Source organism: Lagopus leucura, unplaced genomic scaffold (assembly GCF_019238085.1).
Source record: "Lagopus leucura isolate 7727_CA_CO unplaced genomic scaffold, USGS_WTPT01 Super-Scaffold_100033, whole genome shotgun sequence".
Lineage (NCBI taxonomy): Eukaryota > Metazoa > Chordata > Aves > Galliformes > Phasianidae > Lagopus > Lagopus leucura.
This window is the reverse complement of record NW_024962282.1, coordinates 6,027,724-6,044,285: the sequence shown is the minus strand read 5'-3', so window position 1 is coordinate 6,044,285 and position 16,562 is coordinate 6,027,724. Positions and strand designations below refer to the sequence as shown.

The following is a 16,562-nucleotide window of genomic DNA, read 5'->3' as shown; positions in this document are numbered from 1 at the left end:
CGCCACATCCGAGCGACGCAGCTGGGGGCGCCTGAAGGTGGCGGCGGAGCGCCATGGCTGCCTGGCAGCTGAGGGCCCTGCGTCGTCTCCCCGCCGCCGCCGCCGGCTTCTCGGTAAGCGCTGGACCGACCGCTCAGCCTGGTTCCGAGCCCGGGGCCGCGCTGAGCTCCTCCCTTCCCCCCAGACAGCGCCGAAAAAGACGCAGTTCGGCTCTCTCAAGGATGAGGACCGCATCTTCACCAACCTCTACGGGCGGCACGAGTGGAGGTGGGCAGCGGGGACCGGGAGCGTGGGAGAGAAACATGGGCTGCGGGGGTTGCGGGTGCTCACAGCCGCCGTTCCGTGCCCGCAGGCTGCAGGGAGCGCTGCGGCGGGGCGACTGGTACAAGACTAAGGAGATCCTGCTGAAGGGCGTCGACTGGATCCTGGGTGAGATCAAAGCCTCGGGGCTGAGGGGCCGCGGGGGGGCCGGCTTCCCCACCGGCCTCAAGTGGAGCTTCATGAACAAGCCGCCTGATGGCAGGTAGGTGCTGAGGAGAAGGGGTGGGCAGGGCAAGGATGTGGAGGATGCAGAGAGGATGGGGCTGAGAGGATGGGGTGATGCAGTGACAGGGATGCTGGAGGGTCAGGGAGGGAAGGGGCTGAGGGCTGACAGGACTGCTTGGGAACAGGGACATGGGGAGCAGGGGACACAGCTTGGGAGATGGGAAAGGCGTGTCTAGGGACAAAGACACTGGGGACACAAGGTTGGGAGATGGAACAGCAGAGAGTGAGGACAGGGAGATCTGGGGACACAAGAGTAGGAATTACAGGGGACATCATATGACTAGGAGATGGGGCTGGGGTGATTGGGAACAAAGCAACATTGGGGTGCAGGGTGTACAGGCATAGATAGGGTGGGGGTACAGGCAAATTAGTAGCAAAGTAATAGGGGCGCTAAGAAGAGAGAGAAGTTGGAGGGGGCTGAGAGGGGATGGGATTACTTAGGGACACCAGGAACGTGGCGGGGGCAGGGATGGGGGAGTAGGGAGATGGAACAGAGGGAACACCGGGAACATGGATATATGGAGCTGGGAGATGGGACGGGGTGCTGACACTGACACCGCATCCTGTCAGACCCAAGTACCTGGTAGTGAACGCAGATGAGGGGGAACCAGGCACCTGCAAGGACCGTGAGATCATGCGGCACGACCCACACAAGCTGGTGGAGGGCTGCCTGGTGGCCGGCCGTGCCATGGGCGCTCGTGCCGCCTACATCTACATCCGCGGCGAGTTCTACAATGAGGCCTCCAATCTGCAGGTGGGTGCCACGGACGCAGTGGAACACACATGGGGACATCCCCTGCTGCTATCTACCTGTTGTCCCCTCCGCAGGTGGCCATCAGGGAAGCATATGAGGCTGGGCTTCTGGGGAAGAATGCCTGTGGTTCTGACTATGCCTTTGATGTCTTCGTGGTGAGGGGTGCTGGGGCGTACATCTGTGGCGAGGAGACAGCGCTCATCGAGTCCATTGAGGGCAAGCAGGGCAAGCCGCGCCTCAAGCCTCCCTTTCCTGCTGACGTGGGTACGTGCTGGAGCCCTTCTGCCCATCTCCACTCCACTAATTCCCTCCGGTACCACTCACAGCTCTGATTCCCTACAGGAGTCTTTGGCTGTCCCACCACCGTGGCCAATGTGGAGACGGTGGCTGTGGCCCCCACCATCTGCCGGCGTGGCGGTGCCTGGTTTGCTGGCTTTGGGCGTGAGCGCAACTCCGGGACAAAGCTTTTCAACATCTCCGGCCACGTCAACCACCCCTGCACAGTGGAGGAGGAGATGTCAGTGCCAATGAAGGAACTCATTGAGAAGCATGCTGGTAAGCACCACGCTCAAACCCAACGGGATGGTCCTGTCGGGCCTGGCTCAGTTGTGTCCCCTCTTTTTTTGGCAGGGGGTGTCCGTGGTGGCTGGGACAACCTGCTGGCTGTCATCCCGGGGGGCTCCTCCACCCCACTGCTCCCAAAGTCAGTGTGTGAGACTGTGTTGATGGACTTTGATTCCCTGGTGCAGGCGCAGAGCGGGCTTGGCACGGCTGCCGTCATTGTCATGGATAAATCGGTACAGAGTGAGCCCTCCCCAGGCTGCCCCTCCCCTGAATGAGTGTCCCCTGATTGTCCCCTTCCTCCTCAGACTGACATCGTCAAAGCGATCGCTCGTCTCATCGAGTTCTACAAGCACGAAAGCTGTGGGCAATGCACCCCGTGCCGGGAAGGTAAGCGTGGGGCTGTGCCACAGGGTCTGTCACTGCATCACAGGGCCTGTCACCGTGTCCCTGTCCCCACAGGTGTTGACTGGATGAACAAGGTGATGGCACGCTTCGTGCAGGGAGACGCACAGACAGCTGAGATTGATGCACTGTGGGAGATCAGCAAGCAGATTGAGGGCCACACTATCTGTGCACTGGGTGATGGTGCCGCGTGGCCCGTGCAGGTGGGTGCAGGGCTCTGGGATGGCAGCGGGACCTCAGGGGCTTAGCTCTCAGCCTCACTGACTCTGCTTTGTTTGCTCAACCCAGGGCCTCATCCGCCACTTTCGGCCAGAACTGGAGGACAGGATGCGGCGCTTTGGAGAGGCCAAAGCACGAGTGGCCTCAGCATGAGGAGGTCGGGGTGGTGGCAGCAGTGGCACCACACTTTGCTGCTCCCAGTGGGTTCTAGCCCACTCTTGGAGCTCCTTAATAAACACTGCTGTAACTGAAGCGGCTTGAAACATGGCTTTTTACTAAAATCACAACGTGAAACATCGACCATGGGTGCAATGGCACAGAGAAGGGGACAGTGGTGAAACCATGCCACCCTCCACCCCAAAACCTTCCAGCCCCAAACCCCTCACCCTCAGAGCCTCGGCTCCTTCAATATGCAGCTCAAGCCCTTTTTTGGGGAGCAGTGATGCCATGGCCAGGCACGTGGGTCTTTCTGCAGTACAAGTTGGGTGCCAGCAGCTCCAGCGTCAGCTCAGTGATGATGGCTGTCAGCCCCCAGATGCGGTGGGGGCCGTTGAGGAAGACAGGCAGGGTGTAGCCGTAGCGACCCGCAGTGCGGAAATGGGTGTAGCCCTGGTTCTCTTCCTGCAGGAGGTGCTCCAGAGGCAGTGTGAAGACCTCTGCCACCTTGCAGAAGCCAGAAGAGAGTTGGGGGACGCACGTGGGTCACAGCAGGGAAGGGCACAAAGGGTAGGGGGTCACCCACCTCGTCAGGGTTTGGGGACAGTGTCAGGTCCTCCAGGGGTCCCAGGTTGGCCACCACAGGGACCACAAGCATCCCGTGCTGGCAGGGAGCATGTGGCAGAAAGACAGGGTGACAAATGCCACTGTGCTGCAGCCCCCTCACTTCCCCATCCCCACATGTCCTATCCCAAACCCTCAGCCTCTGCCTACCATGTCCCTGCTGCCCTATCCCCAGCCACCCCACACCCATCCATGTGTCTCCACTGCTCTGCTGACCCCATCCTGTCACCCAGTTCCCCAGCCCCATCCTCCCTTAGCCCCAGTGCTCCTGTCCCCAGACACTCCATCCCTGTATTCCCACCAATTTTACCGATCTCACCACGTCTCCACTGTGTCTCCAGCGTCCCTTTCACCTTGGCCCCAGTCACCTCTGTTCCATTTCCCAGCCACACGGTGTCCTCAGTGCCCCCAATTACACTTTCTTCCCAATTACCCCACCCCATCTCCCAGTCCTGTGTCACCCGATCCCCACGGCCCTGTCACATCCCCAGAAGTGCTTCTAACCCCACCACACCACCTGTGTCCCCGTGCTGTTCCTGATGTCACCCTGTTGACAGTGATAGACATGGGGACTGTTGCTCTTCTCAACTTACCATTGCCAGCCCCGAGCTCAACGTCAAAACGCTCTCTAGCACAGACACGTCCCATGTGCCCGTTCCGTCCCCACGTTCCTTTGCCATCTCTGCATTTTTCCGAATATTCCCCACACTGTCCCCATGTCCCAGCGTTGTCCTCATCACCATTCTGTCCCCACATCGCCATTCAGTCCACAATGCCCTTCTGTATATTATGCCACCATTCTGTACCCAACGTCCCCATGCTCCATTGCAGTTCCCACGACCCCAGTTTATCCCCACATCCCCATTCTGTCCTCGGTGTCCCTGCACTGACCCTGTCCCCATTCTGCCCCTGTGCACTGTCCCCACCCTTCGTTCTGTCCACGCCCCCATGTCCCTGTGCTGTCTCCACGTCCCTGTTTTGTGCCATGTCCCCGTTCTGTCCCCATGTCTCTGCGCTATCCCCAAGGTCCCGGTGCCGTCCCTCTGTCCCCGTGCCCTTTGATCCCCATTCTATCCCCCTTTGTGTCCCCGCTCCGTACCCTGTCGGGCAGCTCTCGCAGCCGGCCCCAGACTCTCTCCTCCCGCAGGTTCAGCCCCAGCTCCTCCCGCGCCTCTCGCAGCGCGGTGCCCTCCGCTCCGCCGTCCGCCGCCTCCCGTTTCCCCCCGGGGAAGCTGCAACGGGTGGGGGGGGGGGGGGGGCGGCGCGGCGGCAGGGCCGGTAGGGGGGACCCCCACTCCACGACCCCGCCCCTCCAAGTCCCCCCTCACTACCTCACATCGCCGCCGTAGGGCCCGCGCAGACGGCTGCACCGCAGCGTATAGAGCAGCGCGGGGCGGCCCCGCACGGAGCACAGCGGCACCAGCACGGCCGCCCCAGCCTCCGCGCCTCCCCCCGCCGCCCCTTCCGCCAGTAGTCGCCGGCACCGCCGCTCCGTGCCCCCGCACAGCGTCACGCGGTGCGTAACTCCCCGCGCCCAGCTGCCCACCCGCATGGCTGCGCCGCTCCGGGGTGGAGGGAGGAAAGGAGGAAGGGAGAGAGGGAGGGAGGGAGGGACCGCCCCCCCCGGGGCTGCAGCGCTCCCAGCGGCTGTGCGACGTGATTATGGGGTGTGCGGTGCCCCAGATAGGCGAGCAAGGCGGTCACGAAGTGTACAGCCTCACAACTGGGCGTGCAGCAACTCCCCCTGGGTACGCAATCCCATAGCCAGGCGTGCAGCCCGCACACCGGGGGTGTAACACTGCCGGCAGGGGTGCAACCCTGGCACTGGGTGTGCAGCTTGATCTGTGGAACTATACCTCCCCTGCAAGGTGTGCAACCCCACAAGCAGGTGTAATATGCTGCTGCTGCTGGATGTATAATTGGGACAAGAGGACTGCAGCAACCCTGCTGGGCACACAGCCCTACCAACAACCCTAACGTGTGCCTGAACACATTAGGATTGTTGGTACACTCCTGAACACTCCTGCCCCACAACCTTGGCACAGTGTGTACAAGCCTCCTTGGAATGCTGGAGATCAGGGCAGGGTAGAGCAGGGCAGGGCAGAGCAGAGCAAGGCAGGGCAGGGTCGTCCCCCCCCCAAGAAAGCCCACAGCCCCACAATAGACACTCTCACACAGATATTTTCATCGCTCAAAATTAAATGATTAAAAAAAAAAAAAAAAAAGTATAGAAATCACCACTCTCTCATAATTCCTTCTCAGTAGAGACTAGCATGGGTTTATGGCTCCGCTCCCACCTTCAGCGGAACCTCCTCTCATCCCACACATATCGCTTTCCTGTGGGCACCTTGCGGAAAAACAGGCTGTTCCCTCGGCTCATGTTGCCCTGCAACAGAACGAGTATCAGCCTGGGGGTCATTCAGGGCTGCCCTTAGCCCTATAGCAGCCCCATAGCATCGTGGCGCTTACTTCCTTGTGCAGCTGGCTCCAGCAGTCCAGCCAGGAGGAGTAGGTGGGTGCATAGGGGAGCAGGCCCCCAGCTAGCCTGGTAAGGAGAGCACTGTGTTATTTCCACCCAGGGGCGATGTAGGACCCATCATTCCCCGGCTCTGCACAGGGCTGAGCTCCATCTGTAACACTGCTGAGGTTCCAGCTCCCACCCCGCACCTCCCCACAGATGCGCCTGCTCAGCCCTGGGGGGGTGGAAACCATTCTTGCCCTTTGGGAGCTTCCTTTGGGAACACCTCACATGGATCACAAGCACACATGGCGAGTGTGGGAGACGAGGGAGGTGGTGGTGGCAGTGCGCTCACCCGCAGTTATTGACAGCCATCAGGTTGGAGACCAGCACGAAGGGGTACGTCAGCATGCTGGCAAAGAACTGCAAGGCAGAGCAGGGCTGCTCAGTGGGAAACACCACGAGCGTGCCAACACGTACCTGCGGGTTGTACTCACCCCGGTGACTGCCTGCGAATAGCTCTTCATCTCTGTCATAGAGACCTGGGGGGAGGAAGGCACTGTGAGTCCCATCCAAAGCAGGGACCTGAGCATCCCCTGAGGCACAGAGCCCATACCCCGTTCTCCAGCGCATATGTGTTGATGAGGTAGGCCAGCATATTGCAGAGCCAGAGTGAGAGGATGTCTCCGAGGAGCCGGGGAACAAGGCCGCTGGAAGGGAAGAGGCAGAGAGTTTAGGAACAGGAAACAGCAGATCTTCACTCAATGGAAGAGCTCACAGCCTCAGGAATGTGGATACTCAGGAAATAATGAGTGGCTCAAGCACGGTTTTATGGTTCCCCAGGCACCAAACAACAGCCACACAACAGATTACACAAGGAAGGTGTGGGTGACCCATCTCTACAGGTGCCCAAGGCCAGCCTGGATGGGTCCCTGGGCAGCATAATCTGCTGGGGGCCTTTGTGGCCCCTTTCAACGCAACCATTCAGTGGTTCTATGAACACGCGGCAGGCACTGTGATTACAAGCCATTAGCTTGCCCAAGGAGTACATCTTTTTGGTCCCACATACCAAAATGAAAGCAGAGCACTATGAAGAATGGTGAGCAAGAAAATGGGAAAACAAAGCAAGAAGCAATGCCCAAGGTCTGTGGGTTTAGTGGAAAGACCCCCACCGCCCCCAGCACACAGCACTCACGCGAAGAACCCCAGGATGCCTTCTTCTCGGTAAATCGTGGTGAAGGCGCTTAGTGTTCCGCTGTGCCAGGAAGAAAAGGAGAGGGCACTGGTCACACCAAGCAGGGTCACGGGGACATGGCACCCTGTGGCTGCCCCCCGTACCTGTACTTGGTCTCCCTGCCAATGAACTGCACCATGCATCGCAGGGTGATCACTGTGGGCAGAGCTGAGATCAGCATGGCACAGTGGGATGGCACTGAGGCTGCCACCATGATGCCCACAGAGCCACAGTGGTGGTTACAGTCAACTGCAGGGGTACGTACCATGGAAGGGGTGGGTGATGAGGGTGGCAGCAGAGCGAGCCACCATCTCTCGGGAAGTCTGGAGGAGAGAAGAGCTGTCAGAGGCAGGGAAAGAGGGCAGGGGGAAACCTTGCAGCACCCTCCTTCCTCTCACCTCCTTCAGCACCTGTTCCAGTGAGGACACAGGCTCCTTCTTGCTGGCTCCTAGCTGGAGAGAGACAAAAGCATGAGGAAAGCCCTTGAAACACAAACCTCATCCTAAAAGCCCTCACATACCTCAGCCTTCTCAGCCTCCTGGTACCGCTGTGGAGAGAAGCACACGGTCAGGAGTGACCCACCAGCAGCTGCAAACGAAGGCACACAGGGGGCACAGTACCTGCAGCACTTTGCCATGCACCACGGTGCCAATGGCGCTGGAGCAGAGACGGGGGGCGAGGCCCTTGAAAAGCCCCGCTCTGCCATCCACTTTCACGATATGTTTGGCTGAAGGAGAGATGGGCAGCGTCAGAGCCCCACCGTGTGCCCACAGCACCCGGATGGGGCTGCGCTGTGGAACTCACCATAGGCAAAGAGGCCTGGAAGTTGATAGACCTGGCGGCCGAAGATGTTTCTGCCCAGGGTGGGCGGCAGTGGTTCGTATCCCACCTGCGGCGTGAGAGCACGGACGGTCCCCACGGCCCCCTCGGGCCCACTCTCTGTGCCATTCCCCCAAGTTCCCCGTACCGCTGCGCTATGCCACAGCCGAGCACCGCCGCCCCGGCACCCCCTTACCTGCACCAGCACCTTCACGTACATGAGAGGCTGCGAGAGCACGGTCAGCCCCGAGCCCAGAAGCACCTGCGAAGCCTCGTCCGCCATGCTGCCGCCCCGGCGCCACGGCCCAAAGGACACCTCCACCGCTTCCGCTTCCGCCTTGCAGCGACTTCCGGCGCTCTCTCAGCCCACTTCCGGTCTGGTCGCCACGGCAACGAGGCCTGCACCACCCTTGTGGCTTGAGATGCGGCGTCGATGCCTGCGGGCTCGAGCTGTCGCCATGGCGACGGGGCCTGAAGTGACACCATGGCAGCTGGCCCTCGAGAGCCCGTCTCCCCTCTCTCCTCCCGTGGGACACGGTGCGACACAAACACGGCACTGCCACAACAAAGCTGCCTTTAATGCCGAGTGCAGGCGGAGCAGCGCGCCGCTGTGAGGCCGGGCCACCTCCCGCAGCCAGCAGCAGTGGCCATGCTCGGGGACAGCGCCGCTGTGGTGCCCCGTGAGGAAGGTCGCACTCGGCCTGCCCGTGAAGAAGCAGTACCTGTGCTGGTGGCCGTGGTGGTGATGGGGGCGGTGGTGGTGGTGGCAGCGATGGCACTCCGTGGTGCCCAGCGGTGCCCTGTGGTTGTCACATACCCCTCCATCCGTGTGGCTCTCACAGCGGTGTGGTGGTGGCATACTGCTGTGTGTGCAGTGGGGACAGCTCTGTGCAACTCCTCCGCTGCCCCACAGCCTCTTCGTGTGGGGACAGGGACAGATAGGGGCACGGGGGAGCATGACTGTGTCTGCTGGAGCACAGAAGCAGGGCTGCAGGCCCTCCGAGTCCCACTGTGGCAGGCAGAACCACACTGAGCCACTCTCACCGGGTCACCACCATGACTCCTTTGGGTGCCATTGGGCCTGTACATGGCATTCCTCACTCTGTGGCTCCGTAACTGCTTTCTCCTCCTCAGCTGCAACCGGCCAAGTGCCACCCTGGCATCTTGTTCCTTCTGTCTGCAGGGGCTCTCCCTCCTCTCTAGGGACCCATCAGACACGGAGCTATCGGAGCCGCTGGTGCTGTGTGAGGGAGAAGACAACTGCAGCCACTGCCATGGTCACTGTTTCCACAGATGGCACCACCGGGACACACCTGGACTCCAGCTGTGAGGCGGCGATGTCACTCCAGCTCTGACCGGAGCCCAGCCGCGGACGCAGCAATGCATCCACCTCTGCCAGGCACTGCTGGAACTGTGCGATGGAGCCAGTGTCATTGTCACTGCCGTGTGGGGCTGCTGCTGGCTGCAGTCACCCACACACCTTAGCTGGATTGGGGTCACAGAAGTCTAGCAGTGTGTCGCAGAGGTGGTAGCCCAAAGATTTGAGGTCCTCCACTGTGAAGTGTGAGTTCCTCCCACCTGTGGGGGAGATAGGACAACAAAACGAGTGGCTGCATCCCTCACCAGGCCCCAGAGCCTGTCCTTATGGCTGGAATTGTGTTTCTGAGTGATTCCATCCCCAGCACTGTCCCTCACCCAGCGTGGAGCCGCCAAAGGCCGCCTCTAAGGTGTAGCTGTTGGCAATGCCCATTCGCCACATGACCACCCTGCCCGTCCCCTCCTTGCTCTTCTGCACCTTGAACTTGCAGCTGGAGAAGGAGAACTGCAGCCCCATGGAGGCACCATGACAGCAACCCACGTCACCACGATGCTGCCCAATGCAGATCACCAGATGCCAAGCCCACCTTGTCAGGCGCGTTTTTACTTAGCATCAGCGGGAAGATGCGCTCCTGCAACCGTGTCTCAGAGCCGTTCCGACCACCATCGCAGCCATACATGAAGACATTGTTCTTGCGGCTGTGCCCGTGGAAATCACAATACAGCACCACCTCCTGCTCCACCAAGAGCCTGCAGGTACCTGTCAGGATACAGCAGCCAACACCCCACTGGCCGCCCGTGCACCGCTGACCTCACCTCTCCACCATGGCTCGCAGGTGCCAGATGGCCGGAAAGGAGCACCGAGATCCAGTCCCGTAGGCTCGATTGGGGTCACGGTCAGCCAGAGAGCAGCGGGAGTTGCCCACCACCACCCCATCGGGGTTGAGCATGGGCACCACCTTGAAGACAAAGAGCTGGCGCAGGAGATGAGCGTCAGGAGCAGCGCTGAGGATGAAATCGAGGAAACCCTGCATGGCCCAGGAGCCACCGCTTTCCCCAGGGTGCACGCGGGCGCTCAGCACCACCGCCCGCTTGGCTGCACCACCGGACGGCGCAGTGATGGTGAGCATGTAGACGATGTTACCAGCCAGGCTGCGGCACAGTGCCCGCACCACACAGTACTGTGAGCGTGCTGGATCACCCATCACTGTCCGCAGGTACCGCTGCAGGTCCGAGTAGGTGTAGGGGTACGAGTGGGCAAAGTAGCACATGTCGCTGTCATGGGGAAAGCAGGTGCTCCAGGACAGGCAGAAGGCAGCCGGCTCCTCCCCGCTGTTCCCTCGGTAGTAGCGGATGTTGGTGCCCACGCGGCGCCAGCCGATGCCACGGCTCTGGGCATCCTTCTGTGAGTAGAACAGTGGGCACATGCCCTTGCCATAGAGGCTCTTGGGCTTCGCCAGGTTGGCAATGGTGAAACAGTAGACGGTGTCTTTCCGTGTGTTTTGCACACGGAAGTAGAACCACTGGGTGTGCTTGGCGGTGTACAGGTCTGGCCGCAGTGTCAGCACATACTCATAGGGGCCCCTGGTGGGCAGAAGGACCACACTTTGGCACTGGGCATGCCACTGTTCCCATTGCCCATCCCCATCACCACTCTTACACCTTGACTGCTTTCTGGAGGTTGCCACACTCAAAGCGCGACTCAAACAGCAGCGTGTTGTCCTGGGAGTCCTCCAGGGCGGCGGCTGGTGAGGAAAGGGGGCCTGGGGCCCCCCCAGCCCGAGCACGGGTGAAGCAGGAGCCTGAGGGCACTGGGAACAGCTGGGCTCAGCACCCCGGTGATAGCACAGGGATGAGGAGGGGGTGAGCAGCACCCTTGGGCACTACCTGGGCTGAGCTGGTAGACAACAGTGCCCTGCTGCTCAGCCCTTGGCAGCCAGTGGTGGTCCATGGGCTGGCAGAAGGGTTCTGGTTCAGGGGGGATCCATTCTGGGGAGGGATGGAGACACACCCCATTATCATCACAGTGGTTGGGCATGGGGACAAGGATAGGAAAAGGCAGAGTGCTACCTCACCGATGTGCTTGATGGTCTCCTTGATGACCTCGCACTCAATGGGCCACCGGGGAGCAGGAAGGGGCCCTCGTGCCGAGGGAAGGGCAAAGAGAGCCCGTGGCTCCCTGAGTGACCCATAGCCCTGCAATGGGACCAACTGCGGGGCCCTGGGGGCTGCAGAATGAGCTGGGGGGCTCCCAGCCCCATGGTGCAGTTCCAGCAGAGAACAGACAGCACGGGCTGGAAAGGTTGGAGAACGCTCCTGGTGTCAACCCCAAAGCACCCGTTACCCCACCAGGAGTGCTGCAGCCTGGTGCTGGGGGTTTTACTCACAGTTTGGGTCCTTCCCTACACACTGCTGGGTGCCAGAGTCAGCACAGTGGCATTCGGTGTGTCCCCATGGAGACACAGAGCTCTGCTGGCTGGCTGTCTTATGGCCTTTGGGAGAGCACTGCTGGAGCTCAACCAGGGGGTCCCACAGCCCGGGGTACAAGGTGACACGCAGCTCACCTTTGAAGTAGCCGTAGTAGCACAGGTGGTCGTGCATGAAGCTGTCGTAGGGCTCAGGGACAGCCTGGGCAGAACGGTGCCATCAGGGCCTGCTCACTCCCAGGGCTGGCAGCCACCAGTCCTCCTCCCAATCCCCCTGGCAGCCCCCAACCTGGGCAGTGAGGTGCCTCAGGAGCCACATGGCTTCGAGAGGCACTCAACCCTCTCGTATCCCCTTCTCCTGTTCCCAGACGCGGTTGCTCAGTGACCGTTGGCAGTGGGGAAAGATGGGGCGGTCCCAGGCGGCTGGAGCTGGGAAAGGAGCCAGAAGGACCGTGTTGTTCACTGTGCCCTGGTGAACACTGAGGGGAGCAGTGCCATGGCAGGGCCCTCGTTTCCACACTGCAGGTGACACTCCAGCCCCAGCCCACAGATGTCACCCCAACCACGTGAACCCCCAATGTCCCTCTTGCCCTTCAAGCAGACGGCACATCCCAAACTGCTACAATTTATTGGACAACAGTTGAGTCATAAAGGGCTCCAAACTGTACAACTGTAAAAAACAGCGCCGCGTGTACACTTCACGTGCTAGATGCAGTTTTCCTCCGCTTCAGCCGTGCTCTCCAGTCCTCTGGCAGCGCTTCAAAGTTGGCGTTCCTCTCCGCCATGCCACTGCAAGGACAAAGCAGGGTGTCAGCCTGCCACTCAGGTGATGCAAAGGGATACTCTCCCCACCACTCTCTCCCCCAGCCAGAGACTCCAGATCACACTCCCTGCCTCTAAAGGGGATGAGGAGACGGCTCTTGACAGCAGTGCTCCGTGCCAAAGCTCCTGTGTCCATACCTGAGCAGCTGTTGCTGCTTCCACTCCTCAATGCGCCTCTGCGCCGTTGTCTCCCGGTCCTCCTCACTGGAGCTGGAGTTCTCCTCTTCATCGAGCTCCCGCTGGATGCTCTGCCACTTCTTCACCAGTGATGGCATCTTTGTTTTGCCCTTCTTGCTCTGCAAAGGAATTAAATGGGCTGCAGTTAGGCACATCATCAGGACAGCAGGCTCACGGGCAACATAACAGCCCAGGAGCGTCCTCCTACCTTCTCCTTCCTCCCCTTCCTTGGCTTTTCAGGTTTATCTGGCGGCGGCGGCGCTTTGGGTGTGGGAGGTGGAGGTGTCTGGGGTGGAGGTGGGGGAGGCGGATGCTCAGTAGTGCTGGTGGCAGGCAGGGAGCCGCGTGCTGGGGCCGGTGGCACAGCAGCAAGGCCAGCAGGCACGGTGCACTCGGAGTAGCTCATGACGGATGGTGCAGCGGGTGCTGTCACACCCAAGTAGCCGGGCTGGATGGCCATGCTGGACGGCTGAGGGACTGCATGTCCCGGTGGCAGGCGGAGGTTGGCACGGCTCTGCATGTCGCCCTGCAGGCGCTGGCGTGGCCTCAGGGAGGCGAGGGGCACAGGCGAAGGCTGGTACTTGCCAGTGGCCATCAAGGGCTGGCTGTAGATGACAGGGCAGCTGCCGATGGTGGCCGTTCGCTGCATCAGCTCCGCGTTCATCTCTGTGGCTTTCCGCTTCTGGGGCTTGGCGGAGAGTAGCAGGGCAGGGCTGGGTTCGGCAGCGCCCTGCAATGGAAAGCACTGGGCTGGGAACTCAGACGGCACCTATAGGGCTCAATGGGGTCACGGCTTGCTAGCTGGAGACACCAAGCGTGGCCCAGCTTTGCTCACCTGGCTCCTGCTGACAGCTGGGCGTAGGAGAGGCTTGAGCAGAGCATCTTCCTCCGTCCCCGGGGCAGGCGGCTCCTCGCCCCCCTCGTCTTCCATCTCCACTTCCTGGATCTCGCCATCTTCTCCAAGAGGTGGTGGGGGCGGTGGTGGCGGTGGCGGCGAGTCAGGTGGAGGCGGAGGCGGCGGAGGCATTTCCAAAGGCAAGGGAGGTTGGAGGACCGGGACAGAGGACTGAAGCAGAGTCCAAAATGGAGTGAGCGGCATGAGAGACGTAGCAGGGACTTGGCCTGAGAAGGGTTCTTTACAAAGGGAGCCTGAAGAATACATAGTGACACAGGCTTGAAAACCCAGGCTACTGACCACGCTGCCGCTCCGCTGCCAGCACGGGTGCGTGCTGCCTCCTTCCAAGGCCCTGCTGCCGAACAGGGAGGCTCACCTAAAGCTACCGCCACCGCTGCACAGACGGGGACCCGCTCCTAGGGCTGGGAGTGCCACACCGAACTCCCCCCTCCTCCTCCTATCCCCACGCCATACCTGTTGAACTCTCAGTGGCATCGGCGGGATGCTCTCCTTTCTCTTTGGGAGGTGGTTTGGGAGGATCGTCAGCTTTTCTGTCGACGCTCTGCTGTCCTTCATCTTCATCCTCTCCGTCGGGGAACTCCCACTGTGACTCTCCTGAGTGCTCGTTAACATAGAAATAGCGCCTATGCTCCCTAAATCACAAGAAAGAAAACAAAGCTTTACATTCCCTTCCCACACAGCAACACTCCAAGGCAGGCCCGCCCACGACAGCAGTGTGCTCTCGCAGGGAAGACCCTCTGCAGCTGGGCTGCTGCTCCCAAACGCGACAAACAACTTTGAGGATAGAGGCAGGAGAGGCCCAAGCCAGCTTGTTCCAAGCTAGCGGCCCCGCTGGCTCCGTGAGCACTGCCCCAAGCCCCCTGCTCCGAGGGAGGGGAGGGCTGAGAGCGGGCCAGCGTGCAGCAGAGCCACGTCGCACTAGCACCGGGACTTTGAGCCGCCACCTCGGCTTAAAGTTGCCCCTCCAAGAAGGGGCACCAGGGAACAGCCCAGTGAGTAGCGGCTGCCCCCAACCCCGCGGTGCGTGGAGGTCGCTTTTATGATACTCTTGGTGTCAAACATACAGTGAATGCTAGAGAAAGGGAGCAGATCTGGGAGCTGAAAAACAAAAGAGCAAAGATTTCAAATAAAGGAAAATTAATTGAGAAAGCCAAATAGACAAAGAAATGTTTGGGTCTGACCTGCTGGCAGGAGACAGAAATCTTGTTCTTCATTCCGGCGATGAGTTGAAGTTTGTCCTTTGTCAGAGCTGTTGGTCAGAAGAGGTGATCCAGAGATCCTGCAAAGTTCACAGAGCTCTCGCATGCGCGACCCCCCAGGCCCGCCCAACGCAGCAGCGCTTTACACTCGTGAGAGTGCCACCAGCTCTGTCCAAACAGTGGATCGGCTCCGTCTCAAAGCACTGAGCACTCGCTCTGCATTTCTCCCATTTGGCGGCCGGCTCAAACTCTGAAAGTGCCGCAAGTTGCTCTGCCTGCCCAGCACCGCTAATGGAGTCTCCAAGAGGGACGGCGCCGCGTCGTCAGGTGGTGATGGTCACAAATCATGTCTGAGATGTCAGAGATGAAAGGTGAGAAAGGTAGAAGAGGGCGTACCTGTCCCAGTGGCAGGACCAGCCTTTAGGGGTGGCGTTTATTTCGTATTGTTTTAGCTGTTCGGCTGCATCTTGGAGTTTGCGTTTGAGGTAGTTTCCATTGAGAGCACCTTCTCGCCAGTCTGCAATGCGGGTCTAGAGGGGCAAGAACCGGGGGGAAGCCGTTGAGGGGGGGGGGGGGGGCCCCCCACCCCCCGGGGGGGGGCCGCGGGCGGGGCGGGGCGCCCTCCGGGCCGGGGGCGCGGGGGGGCGGGGAGGAGGAGCCCGCCTCTGCGCAAAGCCATGCTCGCACCCCACCGAGGATGGGCCCTGCGGCGCCGGAGCCACGAGCTTCGCGCAGCGCTCAGCGGCGCACAGCGGGATCCGCTTGGAGACGGAAGGCCGGAGCAAGGGGCGAAGGCTCGGTTACCTCTGTCTGCAACAGCAACATGTGGAAGTTGGAGATAGATTGTCTGTTGATGCCCAGGAACTCCAATTTACTAGTCAGAGTGTTTGCGAGCTCTCCGATCTGAAACTGCCAGGGAGAAAGGGGGAAGAGTCAGCAGCCGCGCTCGGGTGCCGTCGCCGGGCTGCTGTGCCTACTGCGGACGTCCCTGGGGTCCCGCTGCAGTCCCGCGGTGAGGAAGCATGCTCTGCTCCTGTGCTGGTCGCTCCCTCCGCCCAGCCCGCCCCTCCTGCAGCCTCTGCTGCTTCCTGGGGACCGCTCCCTACTCCTAGCAGCTCCCAGCTCCAAATCAGCCGAAGGCCACGGCGTCACAGCAGAGCAAACAGATCGCTAAATAATCAAAGACTTTAAGCGCTTCCCAAAGGAAATGGGCCAGGACGCGTTTTTCAGCCTTTGTAAATTGCTGCTTTCCAGAGGGTGCTGAAAGGCACCAGCTCTAGATTTACTCCTGAGCTGAGGCAGCGTCTGCATTATAATCCAGCCCACAGTGAGCACGGCTCAACCCCAGCACCTCACAGGGAGCTCTATGAAGGGCCGTGCCCCGGGGGAGCAATCTGAAAGCATGGGGTGAGCTGGGAAGCAAAGAGTGCAGCAGAGATCCCTCCGAGGGACATCACAATTGCTTCGAGGACTCTGAAACCATTTCATTTTCCATCGTTCTTCAGAAGAGACCTGGGAAAGTTCCCAAAGCCAACAACAGGACCGGGCTGATGAGCTGTGTTAAAGGAGCCCAAGGCAGGGAAACAAATTCCCGCACTGCAGTCCCTACGGAGAAGGCAGGAAGATCCCAAATCAGGGGACGGCTCCGCAGCGCAGGATCTCCTACAAACCAGGCTGAAGAGAATCACCCCGAACCGACGAAGCGAACGGAACGAGTTACCCAAGGAGCTGGCATTCCTCCAACAGCGCTAAAGGGATCCTGCACGTGAAATCACCACGCTACGGCACACAGTCCATCACACAGAGCACCTCCAGCACCAGAAGAAAAGGTGACAGCAAATGTGACACTTTAACAGGCTTCCAGCAGCCGGCTGGGACGCAGCAGCCAATGAAAACGATCCTTGCCACAGGCTTTGTTTTTTTTTTTTT

General features: G+C 60.4%; 5 protein-coding genes across 8 annotated transcripts; 1 reads left to right on the top strand and 4 right to left on the bottom strand.

Annotated features, from left to right (window-relative positions):
- Nucleotides 1–4: 4 nt before the first annotated feature.
- NDUFV1 (NADH:ubiquinone oxidoreductase core subunit V1) lies at nt 5–2,737 on the top strand. The gene is made up of 10 exons (XM_042881985.1): nt 5–113; nt 185–267; nt 353–523; nt 1,117–1,300; nt 1,375–1,564; nt 1,643–1,855; nt 1,931–2,097; nt 2,170–2,251; nt 2,324–2,469; nt 2,555–2,737. Exons 1-10 carry the CDS (start codon nt 54–56, stop codon nt 2,636–2,638), a joined length of 1,380 nt encoding a protein of 459 aa, XP_042737919.1. The 5' UTR covers nt 5–53; the 3' UTR covers nt 2,639–2,737.
- A 5-nt stretch (nt 2,738–2,742) lies between these two features.
- On the bottom strand, nt 2,743–4,828 carry NUDT8 (nudix hydrolase 8). Of its 4 annotated transcripts, XM_042882007.1 has the most exons (5): nt 4,597–4,828; nt 4,365–4,497; nt 3,859–4,009; nt 3,228–3,305; nt 3,056–3,148 (listed from the first exon to the last, which is right to left on the bottom strand). In XM_042882007.1, the coding sequence occupies exons 1-4, from the start codon at nt 4,815–4,817 to the stop codon at nt 3,232–3,234; spliced, it is 579 nt and encodes a 192-aa protein (XP_042737941.1). In that variant the 5' UTR covers nt 4,818–4,828; the 3' UTR covers nt 3,056–3,148; nt 3,228–3,231. The 4 variants fall into 4 exon arrangements, with proteins under 4 accessions (XP_042737940.1, XP_042737937.1, XP_042737939.1 ...); XM_042882006.1 differs by lacking the exon at nt 3,859–4,009 and having other exon boundaries at nt 2,743–3,148; XM_042882003.1 differs by lacking the exon at nt 4,365–4,497 and having other exon boundaries at nt 2,743–3,148; nt 3,859–4,045.
- Nucleotides 4,829–5,446: 618 nt separating this feature from the next.
- Nucleotides 5,447–8,110, bottom strand: MTCH2 (mitochondrial carrier 2). Its single transcript, XM_042881998.1, has 13 exons — nt 7,973–8,110; nt 7,762–7,846; nt 7,578–7,684; nt 7,478–7,504; nt 7,356–7,409; nt 7,223–7,280; nt 7,062–7,113; nt 6,919–6,978; nt 6,340–6,433; nt 6,221–6,265; nt 6,079–6,146; nt 5,735–5,810; nt 5,447–5,651 (listed from the first exon to the last, which is right to left on the bottom strand). The coding sequence occupies exons 1-13, from the start codon at nt 8,057–8,059 to the stop codon at nt 5,565–5,567; spliced, it is 900 nt and encodes a 299-aa protein (XP_042737932.1). The 5' UTR covers nt 8,060–8,110; the 3' UTR covers nt 5,447–5,564.
- Nucleotides 8,111–8,340: 230 nt separating this feature from the next.
- Nucleotides 8,341–12,071, bottom strand: LOC122185826 (cytosolic carboxypeptidase 2-like). The gene is made up of 11 exons (XM_042881976.1): nt 11,809–12,071; nt 11,481–11,721; nt 11,169–11,387; nt 10,981–11,082; nt 10,754–10,904; nt 9,910–10,677; nt 9,681–9,843; nt 9,472–9,598; nt 9,257–9,354; nt 9,090–9,187; nt 8,341–9,016 (listed from the first exon to the last, which is right to left on the bottom strand). Exons 1-11 carry the CDS (start codon nt 11,836–11,838, stop codon nt 8,353–8,355), a joined length of 2,661 nt encoding a protein of 886 aa, XP_042737910.1. The 5' UTR covers nt 11,839–12,071; the 3' UTR covers nt 8,341–8,352.
- Nucleotides 12,072–12,128: 57 nt separating this feature from the next.
- LOC122185779 (formin-binding protein 4-like) lies at nt 12,129–15,554 on the bottom strand (the record flags this gene model as incomplete). The annotated part of the gene is made up of 8 exons (XM_042881855.1): nt 12,129–12,308; nt 12,480–12,637; nt 12,727–13,248; nt 13,354–13,584; nt 13,888–14,066; nt 14,616–14,713; nt 15,030–15,163; nt 15,438–15,554. Coding segments are annotated over 8 exons (1,530 nt in total), but the record flags the coding sequence as incomplete, so codon positions are not given.
- Nucleotides 15,555–16,562: the final 1,008 nt, after the last annotated feature.